Raw genomic sequence first — 12,829 nt, forward strand, 5'->3', positions numbered from 1 at the left:
TCATCTGTCCCCTTCCATTGCACTCTTCTCCTCACAGCATGCTGCCCCAAAGCAGCAGCAGCAGATGCAGTCTCTGCTGTCACCTCCACAGCCACACGAAAAGGAAAATAGGGTCGCCAGTGATCAAAATGTAAAGGGACCCAGGGGAGGGAATCCAGGCATGGAAGTCCACACATCAAATGTGGGAGAAGAAGTAGAAAAGGAGAAATTCTTTTACTTTCAGCAGAGGCAGCACTGGGCAAGCAAAAGTGAAGTCAGAGGTCAAGGGCTGTGGGAACCAATGCAGTTATTTTACATGGGACACCAGTTATGAATGGACACAAAACAATCAAAATGAAACAACTGGCTGGGCGGGGTGGCTCACGCCTGTAATCCCAGCACTTTGGGAGGCCAAGGCAGGAGATGACTTGAGGTCAGGAGTTTGAAACCAGCTTGGCCAACATGGTGAAACCCCAGTCTCTACTAAAAATACAAAAATTAGCCAGGCATGGTAGCACGAGCCTGTAATCCCAGCTACTCGGGAGGCTGAGGCGGGAGAATCACTTGAACCTGGGAGGCAGAGGTTGCAGTGAGCCGAAATCACACCACTGTACTCCAGCCTGCGTGACAGAGTGAGACTCCATCTCAAAAAAAAGAAACAACAACAAAAACCCAAAAACAAAACAAACAAAAACCATTTTAAAAGCTTAAACACAGGAAGATTAGACTCTTAAGAATTTTTCATACATAAATTTGGGTATGTCATTGAACACCATGATTCTCTGAAAATGTTTAGCAATTTGAGGCTAAGGAAACAGCGTTACGTAACAGGCAGTTATGAGTAAAGAAAATGCTTCATTCTAAGCATATAAAAAGAGCTACCCTTAAAGGAGTCGTTGGATTGGCTGCAGGCTAACAATTCTCATCCTTTCGAAGGGGCTTCCCCATTCATGCTTATTACCCTTGTGAGCTATGGAGCCAAGTGTTTAGGAGTTAACCACTTTCACAGTGGATCACACATTTTCATGAGCTTGCGTGAGATGGGGAGCTTGCTAGAAATGCAGATTCCTGGCATCTTCCCCAGAAATTGATTCAATGGGTATGGGGTGGGATCATGAGTCTGTGGTTTTATGAAACTCCCCAGGTGTGCGATGAAGGTAGGTGGGCCACTGATTCATTCTTCATCAAGTGCAAGCTCTCCTGGTGCTTCTCAAACTCTCTTGGAGAGGCTGGGCATGGCAGTTCACACCTGTAATCCCAGTACTTTGGGAAGCTGAGGCAGGAGGATCGCTTGAGCCTGGGAGTTCAAGACCAGAGCAGGCAACATAGCAAGCAAGACCCCATCTCTGAAAAACTTTTTTGAAATTAGAAAGGTGTTGTCGCATGCACTTGTGGTCCCAGCTACTCAGGAGGCTGAGGCAGGAAGATGACTTGAGCCTAGGAGTTTGAGATCACAGTGAGCTAGGATCATGCCACTGCACTCCAGCCTGGGCGACAGGGTGACACCCTGTCTCAAAAACAAAAACAAAAACTCTCTGGAAAATAAAAGTCACTGGGAGGACTTGTTTAAAGATTCCTGGTTCCCTCCCCTATGGACTCTTATGTACCAACAAGAATACCAGGTGATTCTCAACAGGGAAGTTTGGGAAACAGTTTATAGTACAACTTCCTAGAGCACCAAATCCTGGGCCCCATCCCCAAAGATGATCCAGTTGGTCAGGGTGGGTCACAGCACATATTTCAACCAGCAAAATGCTGAATTCCTAAACAGTTAACAGAAATAAGATTACCATGGTTTTCACATTCATTGTTTACAATAGGTCCAAGGACTTGGAACTGAGAACTGTTTCCGCTTTAGCATAAAATGTGGAAGGTGTTCTGGATCCCCACAATAGCCTATATAGTTCTTTGGTCATATTTTTTTTTGTTTTTTTAGAGACAAGATCTCGCCCTGTAACCCAGGCTGGAATGCAGTGGCCCAGTCTGCAGCCTGGAACTCCTGGGCTCAAGCCATCCTCCCACCTCAGCCTCCCAAGTAGCTGGGACTACAGGCATGCGCCACCATGCCTGGCTTATTTAAAAAAATTTTTTTTTTATACAGACCAGGTCTCATTGTTTCCCAGGCTGGCCTCAAACTCCTGAGCTCACGCGATCCTCCCGCCTTGGTTTCCCAAAGTGCTGGCATTACAGGCATGAGCTAAAACAGTTTCTCTGGCCATGGGTCTTTTTTTTTTTTTTTTTTTTTTTTAAATCTATGGGCTATATTTCACTACCCTAAGTGGATGGAAAGGATTCTTCTGGAATGAGGTAAGTGAAGCAAAAGTTCTTCGCTGAATACTTCAATCCTTAGGTGGAGGACACCTTTATGGCCAAGAGGAGCTTCAGCCCTGGTTTCTCTCTACAGGATCACCACCCATTTTGCAGCAGCATGGCAGGCAGGCTAGTGAAACTAGTGTCAGTAGCTCAGCATCCTGTGGGGAAAAGCTACGGAGCCCTGTACTTGCGGAAAGGGTTGAGTGGGTACAAGCGTTAACAGCAGTCCAAGCGGCACAGGTAAATTCCAAGTTGGCAAGAAATGCTGAATGCTATTTTTGGTTCTAGACGTCATACCACTCGTTTTAATATTGAAGAGTGGGCCGGGCACGGTGGCTGACACCTGTAATCTCAGCACTTTGGGAGGCCGAGGTGGGTGGATCACCTGAGGTCAGGGGTTCGAGACCAGCCTGACCAACATGGTGAAACCCCGTCTCTACTAAAAATACAAAATCAGCTGGGCGTGGTGGCGCATGCCTGTATTCCAGCTACGCAGGAGGCTGAGGCAGAATTGCTTGAACCTGGGAAGCGAAGGTTGCAGTGAGTCAAAATCGAGCCATTGCACTCCAGCCTGGGTAACAAGAGCAAAACTCTGTCTCAAAAAAAAAAAAAAAAATACTGAACAGAGCAAATGGAAATGGGCCCTAAGCAAGTTTTTAACTATTTCCTTCTAAATGAAGTGCAATCAATATAAGAAAAGCGCCTTCCTACCAGCAAGGGAAGCCTGAAGAATGAGTTAGTACTCCTTGTCAAAATAACTTCCCTTGGCTGAAAAGATTAATAAAGGCCTAAGTGAATACTGTGATGAGATGGCAACACTTTTGCTTTCAAAATGAAAAATATAAATAGCTACCACATATAGGCATTAGGCAGAAACTGTTAAATCCATAGATGAAGGGCTGGGTGCAGTGGCTCACGCCTGTAATCCCAGCACTTTGGGAGGTTGAGGCGGGCAGATCGCTTGGGCTCAGGAGCCTAGGCAACATGGCAAAACCCTGTCTCTACAAAAAACACAAATATTAATCAGGGGTGGTAGCGTATGCCTGTTGTCCCAGCTACTGGGGAGGCTGAGGCCGGAGGATCTTTAAGACCAGGAGGCAGAGGTTGCAGTGATCCTAGATCCTGCCTCTGCACTCCAGCCTGGGAGACACAGCCAGCCCTTGTCTCAAAAAACAAACAAACAAACAAACAACAAAAAAAAAAACCTTAGATGTTCACCATTGTGTTAGTTATTGCCAGGTCATTCTAGTTCCTTCTTGTGCCATACTTAGCAAACACCCTTATTGTTCAGTTAAAAAAGATGTGTGTGAATTCATGGAGAACATCAAAACATTCGGAAGTCAAATACGTTTTCAGAAATGCTTCTGAATATAAAATAGATGACAGAAACATAAAACCCAGTGAATTAAACTGCTCTCCCTTTTTAATCAGTTTTATAGACTATTTTACAGTACTAATCACATTAGGAGACAGGATGGGTTTCCTGTACATATACAAGATTGTGCAAGCTCATTAATTGAGACTTATAGAAAGGTTTTATCAGTTTCAAAAGAGGCAGTACAGCTTTTTAATCCAGGTGAAGCATAAGAAGAATCCAGTAGACAGGAGAGTATTAATTTGACAGGTGAATTCCCCTGGTGCATGGCTGCTACCCACACTGTCTGCCATTATCCAAGTGGAGACGTCCTCTCTCTTGAATTGAACCCTTGCTGAGCTCAGGCCTGTGGGATGCAGCAGCTCCAGGGTCACTCCATAGCTCAACCACAACTTAACACGGAAGCAAACTATATTTTCATTTCTCCAAGTGTTCTCAAGAGTAATAAAGCTATTCCTTGTCCTACTACTTTCTAACCTACATTCTAAAATATATTAAGTAATTTTTAACCTGGCAAAGTTCTCAAGCATTTTGGCATTTAAAGTATCGCAAATACCTCATCACTGTTAATCCACTTACAAAAAACCTTTGGGCTTCAAGATCGTTTCAGATTTACTTCCCTTAAAATTAAAGCAATTGTGTACAAAATAAACTCACTAGAGTTAAATATTTAGAAAGAGAGACAACAGACCTTTTTTTAAAGAAACAAAGCAGGAAGAGACAGGAGAGAAAAATCTAGGAAGCACCAATTGTGGAAGTGAACCCCACTACACACTTCTATCACTTTTATGCAATCCAGTAATAATTCTGAGTGTATTCCTGCTTTCCCTCTTCACACCCAATCACATAGGAGGAAAACAATTTTAAAACACCTAGTTGACCTTACTTGGTCCAAAGTGGAAATTTCCATGGCAAACAATAGGAAAAAGAGTGCCCGGGTTCAGCACACCAGTCAGCTCCAGATTCTTACGGCAAGAACACAGCCCCTGTATTGGGGCTGGGATTGTTCTCTCGCCCATGCACCTCAGGGACACATTTGCAAAGCCCACTTTAAACAAAGGCTTCCAGGACATAGGAAAAGAAAAACCATGCAGCACATTTGTAATCCCTCAGAAAACCTGAGCCTCCTACTACAGCGATTTAACTATCTGTATCAGAAGGCTTTCATAAGCAGGTTTTCATAAAGAAAAAGCAGAAGAAAGCAATTATTGTGGCTGAGATTTTACCCAAAATGGAGAAAGAAAGCAAAATGTTTGACATGTTTAAATATATATACATATAATTTTGTGGTTGGGCGCAGAGGCTCACGCCTGTAATCCCAGCACTTTGAGAAGCCGAGGTAGGCAGATCACTTGAGGCCAGGAGTTCGAGACCAGCCTGGCCAACATGGCGAAACCCTGTCTCTACAAAAAATATAAAAAGTAGCTGGGTGTGGTGGCATACACCTGTAATCTGAGCAACCAGGGAGGCTGAGCCATGAGAATCACTTGAGACTGGGAGACGGTGATTGCAGTGAGCCGAGATCACAGCACTGCACTCCAGACTGGGTGACAGAGCAAGACTGTGTCTCAAAAAAAATTAAAATATAATTTTGTAAGTAAAGACAATCTTCAACTTGTATTTCTATTACTTCTAAAAGCAGAATATTAATACAAAATGCAAACTTGATTTTTCTTTTCCTCAGAGAAAATCCTACAAGATTTCAGGGGAGCTGAGCCAACTCTCTCTCCATTTAATATCCACTTTATAAATTCTATGTAATAACTGGTGGCTACTGAATGTTTCCTGGGCTGATTTTGCACTTTTACACTAATCTTTCATGTAAAATAAATACTGGAAGGCAGTGGAGGAAGAAACATTTGGGGAACAACTATTCCTCTTCTCTGAAAAAAAAAAAAATCAAATCACTCCCCATCTCACGTACCTGTCAAGAAATCAAACAGTGATGGTTAATGCCGAAGTAGTCCTTGCTCCTGACAGGATTTTCAGAGGAAATCTTAGCTGCCCCTGCAACAGCTGTGCTGTGCTCCTCCGCCAGCTACGGAGTCATGAGCACCCGAACCCATTTCAGAGGTGTCACAGATGCCAAATCTCTGGGGGTCTACCCTCAGCCCTGGCTCCAACACAGCACAGCCCTCTCTCCTGCCTCCAGTGTAGCCCTTCACCCCAATCCCACCACCTTCTCTTCCACAGAAAAGAGCCCCGATGCAATGTCCACATCTTCATATTTATTTCCACAGTGTTAACATGGAATAGACTTAGCAACCATTGTAGAGAAAAAAAAATCTCTCATTGGTTTATGAGTTAAATCCTGTAACAATGAATTTCAACCATTCGAAGTCTTCTGCTGCTTAACATTTACTGAATCAAAGGCTGAAGTAAATGGACTCCCATCTAGGTCTCAGAAATCACACAGCTGGCCTCATGATGTATTTACGATGGGATTTAACTTCTAATACAAGGCAAGTTTGACAGTTACAGCCAATGAAGTGCACGACTCTGTACATGGATTTCTTGACCTAACACTCGAAAGGACATTTCATAGTACTAGTTTAATTCTGATCTCTCTCTAGAAGGCAGAAACCACATCCCACACTCCTATGCAATTTATTATTTTGGTATTGTAAAGTAAATGAATAAGAAGGGGTGGAGGCATAAAGAAAATCTAGTTTCTGGCTGGGCACGGTGGCTCACGCTTGCAATCCCAGCACTTTGGGAGGCCAAGGCAGGTGGATCACGAGGTCAGGAGATCGAGGATCATCCTGGCCAACATGGTGAAACCCCGTTTCTACTAAAAATACAAAAATTAGCTGGGCGTGGTGATGCGTGCCTGTCGTCCTAGCTACTCAGGAGGCTGAGGCAGGCAAATCACTTGAATTGGGAGGTGGAGGTTGCAGTGAGCCAAGATCGAGCCATTGCACTCCAGCCTGGGCGACAGGGTGAGATTCTGTCTCAAAAAATAAAATAAAATAAAAACAAAGAAAAAAAATAAAATCTTTAGGCATTCCCAGACACAAAGATCTCAGAGACAGACAGCAGAGAGCCTCTGTATTCATCCGCCCGAGGCTGTTTGTCACAGTTCCCTTAAAAGATGCCTGGAAATGCTCCCAACAACAAGGGACTCAAGTATGGGGCTGAGTTGGTTATAAAAGCAGCTAAATGTGTTCAGGAAACACACAAAGTGAAACCAGACAGTGATGGCCCACGTACAAGACTTGTGCTTGAAGCTTTGGTGTGCCTCCATGGCCAATTTTTCAGGCACCAAAACCCATTCCTGATTAATATTGATATACAATGCAAATCAAACTATGAAAACACAGACTTTTTTTCAGAAGAGGGAAATAAAGGCACAGAAACCTGCCAAAATAGATTATTTTTTTCCGTAAGAATAGTATGGTTGATTAAAATAGTTTATCACTAGTAAAACTTGTATCACTAGAGCAGACAATACAAATTAGTTTTTAAAAAAATGACATTCACTGAATTCTTGGTCTGTGCATTCAATGTGAATAATCATCAAAAATATATTACAATTAAAGGTTTGTAAGGAGCTCTGTCTGGGATTTCTGCAGTATATTATTTCAGAGGAGAAGAACCACCATAAAGTATGAGCTATCCACTGTTCCTTTTTACGTCATGTATGGTAATCAGTCTATCTCCTAATGCAGGCTCACAAACTTCCATGGTGAGATGTCTAAGTGACTTAGTGACTTTCACACTCATTAAAGGCAGCCCTGTCCATCAAACTCCATACCTAGAAAGTTCAATAAACTGTATTACATTTTAATAAATATTTCTGTGTACTTTTTGTTTTTTGCTTTTAAGCTCAGCTTAAATTTTGTCAAGGAAACCATTTCACAAGACAGTATGTCACAGCCTACTATCAGCAATAGTCCTTGTTTATTAGAATCTGCAGATGTCCATATTACATCAAATATAAATATATATTATATTTACATTTCCTTCTTAGCTTTTCAATTTAGGTGAGTGTATTTATAGATAATGCCACTAATGCACCACTATTATAATCCTCAGTGCAACTCATATCTTCTTTCCATTAGATGCACATTAATGTAAGACAGCATCTTAAAAGAGGGGTACTGTTCTTTTTTAAAATAAAAGGAAAGAAAGGGTATCCAAGAATGGAGGTCTAGAAATTTTCTAAGAGATTTTTGTTCTGTTTTTTAATACTTAGAAATACTTGAAAAATGTGGTCCCTTTTTGTAGTATTAGTCTCTACTTGGGGACAAGAAAATAGAATATGCAACTCAGAAAGGAAAGAGCCCAAAGACGAGAGAACCTGTTGTTAGCTCATTAACCAGTTTAGTAAAGATCTGCTTTAAAATGCCTGATGCTGTACAATATTATACAAAAACAATCTTCAGCCTTCAAAGCAGCTGATGCGCCTTCTCAGAGATCTGTTTGTCTGATTAACAGTCTGCTGCCTTGGTGGGCCTTGGTCTTGGTCACTTTCGGTCATCGATGGTTTTAATGAATTCTACTGCTGCTGTGAACTGCATCCACCAATAGGACTCCTCTCCAGACAGACAGCTAGCATAAAAGCTACTGATATACTGCACAGTAGACAGCAAACAGGGTGGATTTGCCTAGAGAAGTGAAAAATAAAAAAGAGTCAATTACTCAGATGTCATAGCTCTGCCAAAATCACGTAAGTGTTCGAATGTTCTTCTATGAAAGACATACCAATCCTTTTGAAAACAACCCCCAAGTTATTTTTTGGAAGTAATCTGTAAACCTTAGTTTCCATGAGTAGCAATAATATGTTGGAAAGGCAACCCAGGTTCTAATCTCAGCTAATCTATCTAGAGGTTTCTATCCTTGCAAGTCCTTAACCTCACTGGTTTCTAAGAAGGCTGAACTAATCTCTGTGGTCTTACTCAACATCCCAGGATTCCAGAATGTTAGATAACAAATAAATGCTGTAAGCAAACTGAGTTATATCTGATAAGTCCACGGAGAATAAGCTGAGAAAGAAAAAACTAAAAAACATGTCATGCCCTCTGTTGCCAGAGGTAACAGACGACATCTCCTGAACTTTTTTACCTTCTTCATGTGGTGAGAAAGGGCACAGGCTGTTAAATGGTTAAGAGGAAGAGCTAGGGCCTTTTCCTTAAAACTAGCTTAAACTGGCTCTACACAGGAACTAGATTTATCACCTGTGGAAGCCAGAAGAGCGATGGCCAACAGGAGGAGCTGTGACGGCCAACCCCATGGGTTTCTCCCTCCAAGCTAAGAGTTCAGGTTGTAGAAATATCACAACGCTAAGAAATAGTAAGATATATGTCACACACATTTTAGACAGCAACAGCTGGGCTGAGCTGACTGCAAAACACAAGTGATACGATCACTTAGTGGCTGTGTGCACCCAAACTACATGGTCACCCTCAAAATGTTCAAAATAAACGATTTAAATGATGAAACTTTAATTTTAAAGTCAACAAGAACTAGAGATGTCAGTACTTTTATACTACAATTACAAAATAAGAAGCTAAAAGAGGAAGGAGATTGGTAATTTGGGTAGCCTATATGACAAGTACTACAAGGAATTCCATATTAAAGAAGATGGTAAAAGTACAATAAAAAGAACTTGCCCTCATCCATTCATTCAATAATTATATACTGAGCCCCAACCAAGAACTTCAGGCACTGCTTTTTTTTTTTTGAGATGGAGTCTCACTCTGTTGCCCAGGCTGGAGTGCAGCAGTGTGATCTCGGCTCACTACAAGCTCTGCCACCCAGGTTCAAGTGATTCTCCTGCCTCAACCTCCTGAGTAGCTGCGATTACAGGAGCCTGTAATTTTTGTATTTTTAGTAGAGATGGGGTTTCACCATCTTGGCCAAGCTGGTCTTGAATTCCTGACCTCGTGATCCACCCTCCTCGGCCTCCCAAAGTGCTGGGATTACAAGCATATGCCACCGCACCTGACCTAGGCACTGCTTTTTAGCTGAAAATGTTCATCTAGGAATCTAGTCCTCTCATCCTTTCTTTTGAAAACCCTAAGGTAAGAACAAATCTTGGCTGGGCGTGGTGGCTCATGTCTATAATCCCAACACTTCAGGAGGCTGAGGCGGGCGAGTCACTTGAGGCCAGCTGGAGACCACGAGACCAGCTTGGCCAACATGGCGAAACCCTGTCTCTAGTAAAAACGAAAAAAAATTCGCTGGGCATGGTGACGCACGCCTGTAATCCCAGCTATTTGGGTGGCAGGGGCACTAGAATTGCTTGAACCCAGGAGATGGAGGTTGCAGTGGGCTGAGATCACACTACGGCACTCCAGCCTGGGCGACAGAGTGAGATTCTGTCTCAAAAGAACAAATCTTGACATTAGGCACTTTCTTTCTGAGTAACCTAGAGCTTGTGACTTGGAAAAGAACCAAGACATATATGGTTGTGTGAAGCCCTGTGCCACCTGCTCAGAATGCCACATAACTCCTTAACTGATAATAGTAAGGGGCCCACCTTTATCAATACAAACACCAACACAGGAACAAAGTCATCCGCTCCAGGGACAGAGTCCTCATTGGCCAGGCTCAGGAGGTTCATAATCGTAGAGCACATTCTCAGGATGCACTGCACTTTGTCCCGGGGGGTTTTATAAGCACTTATTGTCCTGATTTCTGATTGTGCAGATGGCCATGGTGCTTCTCGAAGATAAACCTAAGTGAAACCATAGACAATATACAGATTCTGAATCCAGTGGCAACCCTGCGCAGTGACTACCGCAACCTCTGTGTCAGGAGGCAGAGGATAACGTGGTTGCTTTTTCCTCTCTTTGGTAAAATCACATTGCAGGCCCCTTTCCCCTTCACTGAAGATTGAAGCATAACTTTAAAAATTTTTTTTTTTTTGAGACGGAGTCTCGCTCTGTTGCCCAGGCTGGAGTGCAGTGGCGCAATCTTGGCTCACTGCAAGCTCCGCCTCCCAGGTTCACGCCATTCTCCTGCCTCAGCCTCTCCAAGTAGCTGGGACTACAGGCGCCCGCCACCACACCCAGCTAATTTTTTTTTCGTATTTTTAGTAGAGACGGGGTTTCACCGTGGTCTCGATCTCCTGACCTCGTGATCCACCCACCTCGGCCTCCCAAAGTGCTGGGATTACAAGCATGAGCCACCGCGCCCGGCCAACTTTAAAACTTTTAAATAAGTTGCTTTGCATTTTAAAATAGAACAAACCAGATATCCATTAATAGAAAAAGGGCATTAAACAGCACAGAAGCTAGAATTCACAAAATTTCAAACCATTCTCTTTCTTAAATAGCTAGAATGGAACTTCTCTACATTTAGTAGCTGATTCCAGAAGTACAAACTACTAAAAGAGGACTTTTCCTTAAAACTAGCTTAAACTGGCTCTACACAGGAACTAGATTTATCACATGTGATAAAAGAGGTTAATTTAAAAATATGTACCATTGTTGCAGTAATTCCAGAAATAACAGATTCAAAAAAAACAATTTAAAATTTTATGCTAATTCATGTCTCATTAGTGGGGGTTGTAACAAAAGCAACCAGAAAGCTCAAATACCTGAAATTTTCATGTTTTCTTATTTTCTAAGAGATGTAGGACAGGTAAAAATGCTAATATCAATGACTAAAAGGTTATCTGAGATCACATGCAGACTCAATGACCTCTCCCGAGACAGCATATCTGACTCTTTGGAGTGCCATTAGCCTCCCGTTTCTTCAAAACATCTCTGTAGAAACCTGACTATAAAAGCACTGATGGAGAGGTACTGCCCCTGAGAGCAGGGCTGGCTTGAGAAGTGGCTTCAAGGAAGGGCTCCTCACAACTGGCTTTCTATTATTTCATACCAGGGAATTTTAATCCCTGAAAGCATCTTCAGGAACTTTGCAGTTAGACTGAATTACATAGAGTGAAAATGATGTTTTATATTTTATTGTATTTCAGTTCCTTGAAAATGTGGTAACATTATATGGTATAATAACACGCAGCATTTAGTTAACATTACCCATGCTATATAAACCTGTATTACCTCTGGTATCTGAAGAGCTCTGTGATTTGCAGTCACTACTTTAGACAATCTCTGGATATGTTCATGAAGAACTCTGAAAACCCCCCAAAATACACATGTAAATATTCATTTCAGAAAATACGGTAAACAAACAGTCATCATTGATTTTTACAAAACACGTGGAACATGTTGACTAGATATGGATTACAGTTAGATATGGATTACAGTTAGAGTTGAGCCTCTTAGATAAGTATTCTTTCCAATCTGCTCAGAAATGCTGAGTGAGCCAAGGGGATGCAGGGAGGGGAGGGAGTCTTTCCTCTCTGGACCAGACAGCACTGCAAGGGAGAAAGGACAGGAGCCCTTAGTAGGAGCTGCTTGGACGCATTATTTTGTAAAGCAGAGGAAAAGAAGGAGGCGGGGAGGGGGGGAGTGAGAGGAAGTAGAAGGATCAAAAGCCAGAAACCAAAGATATTAATTACATGGAGAAGGGCCTCCACCATTCACCCAACCTTTCACTTTGTAGATGAAGAGAAGTAGGCTTAAAAAGGGAAAAGGCTTGCCTAAACTACACAGGTGTCAGTAGCAGGGGCTGAACCCAGCTTCCTGGCTGCTTGTGTTCCTTCCAATTCCTCTGTTGGCTTTCCACCCTCTATAAACCCCGCAGAAATGCCATGGAGGGTGGGGAAAAATAATCTCCTTCAAAGTTGCTGTTTGTAGTCAATATGGTTTGAATGTCCCCATTCCTTATCCTATGCCTAAAGGCAAAAACGTGCTCTGGAGAGAAAATAGGCCCCATCTGGCATATTAAGCATAGAAGTCTGGGGTGGGTCAAACACTGTGAGACCATAAACAAATGAGGAAGGCAGAATGGAAGGATCCTAACCCATTTCACAGGAAAGTGAATTCTCTCAAATATCTATGCAACATCTGAAAATCTCCATGAAAAATATTTCATACAAACATAACCCACACCCCGAGGATCCTATTACACGGACCCCTGGGAGTCAGGCGCAGTAAGCCACTGTCACTGTTAAGAAGCATGGTAACAACTTTAACATGGTTGAGGTCAGAAACAGGGTTATGAGGCAGTGCTCAAGAAAATACAGAAGGCCGGGCAGGGTGGCTCATGCCTGTAACCCCAGCACTTCAGGAGGCCAAGATGGGCAGA

The 12,829-nt window shown here is 42.6% G+C and overlaps 1 protein-coding gene across 43 annotated transcripts in view; it reads right to left on the bottom strand.

Annotated features, from left to right (window-relative positions):
- Positions 1 to 5,875: 5,875 nt before the first annotated feature.
- GAPVD1 (GTPase activating protein and VPS9 domains 1) overlaps positions 5,876 to 12,829 on the bottom strand; it is a 98,569-nt gene continuing 91,615 nt past the window's right edge. For all 43 annotated transcript variants that reach the window (XM_055271081.2, XM_055271084.2, XM_063635964.1 and 40 more), the window contains 3 exons: positions 11,680 to 11,752; positions 10,149 to 10,346; positions 5,876 to 8,274 (listed from right to left, as the gene is read on the bottom strand). In XM_055271081.2, coding sequence (XP_055127056.1) covers positions 8,134 to 8,274; positions 10,149 to 10,346; positions 11,680 to 11,752 — 412 coding nt within the window. In that variant the 3' untranslated portion in view covers positions 5,876 to 8,133. The remainder of the gene's footprint in view (positions 8,275 to 10,148; positions 10,347 to 11,679; positions 11,753 to 12,829) is intronic.

Source organism: Symphalangus syndactylus, chromosome 3 (assembly GCF_028878055.3).
Source record: "Symphalangus syndactylus isolate Jambi chromosome 3, NHGRI_mSymSyn1-v2.1_pri, whole genome shotgun sequence".
In the NCBI taxonomy this organism is placed as follows: Eukaryota; Metazoa; Chordata; class Mammalia; order Primates; family Hylobatidae; genus Symphalangus; species Symphalangus syndactylus.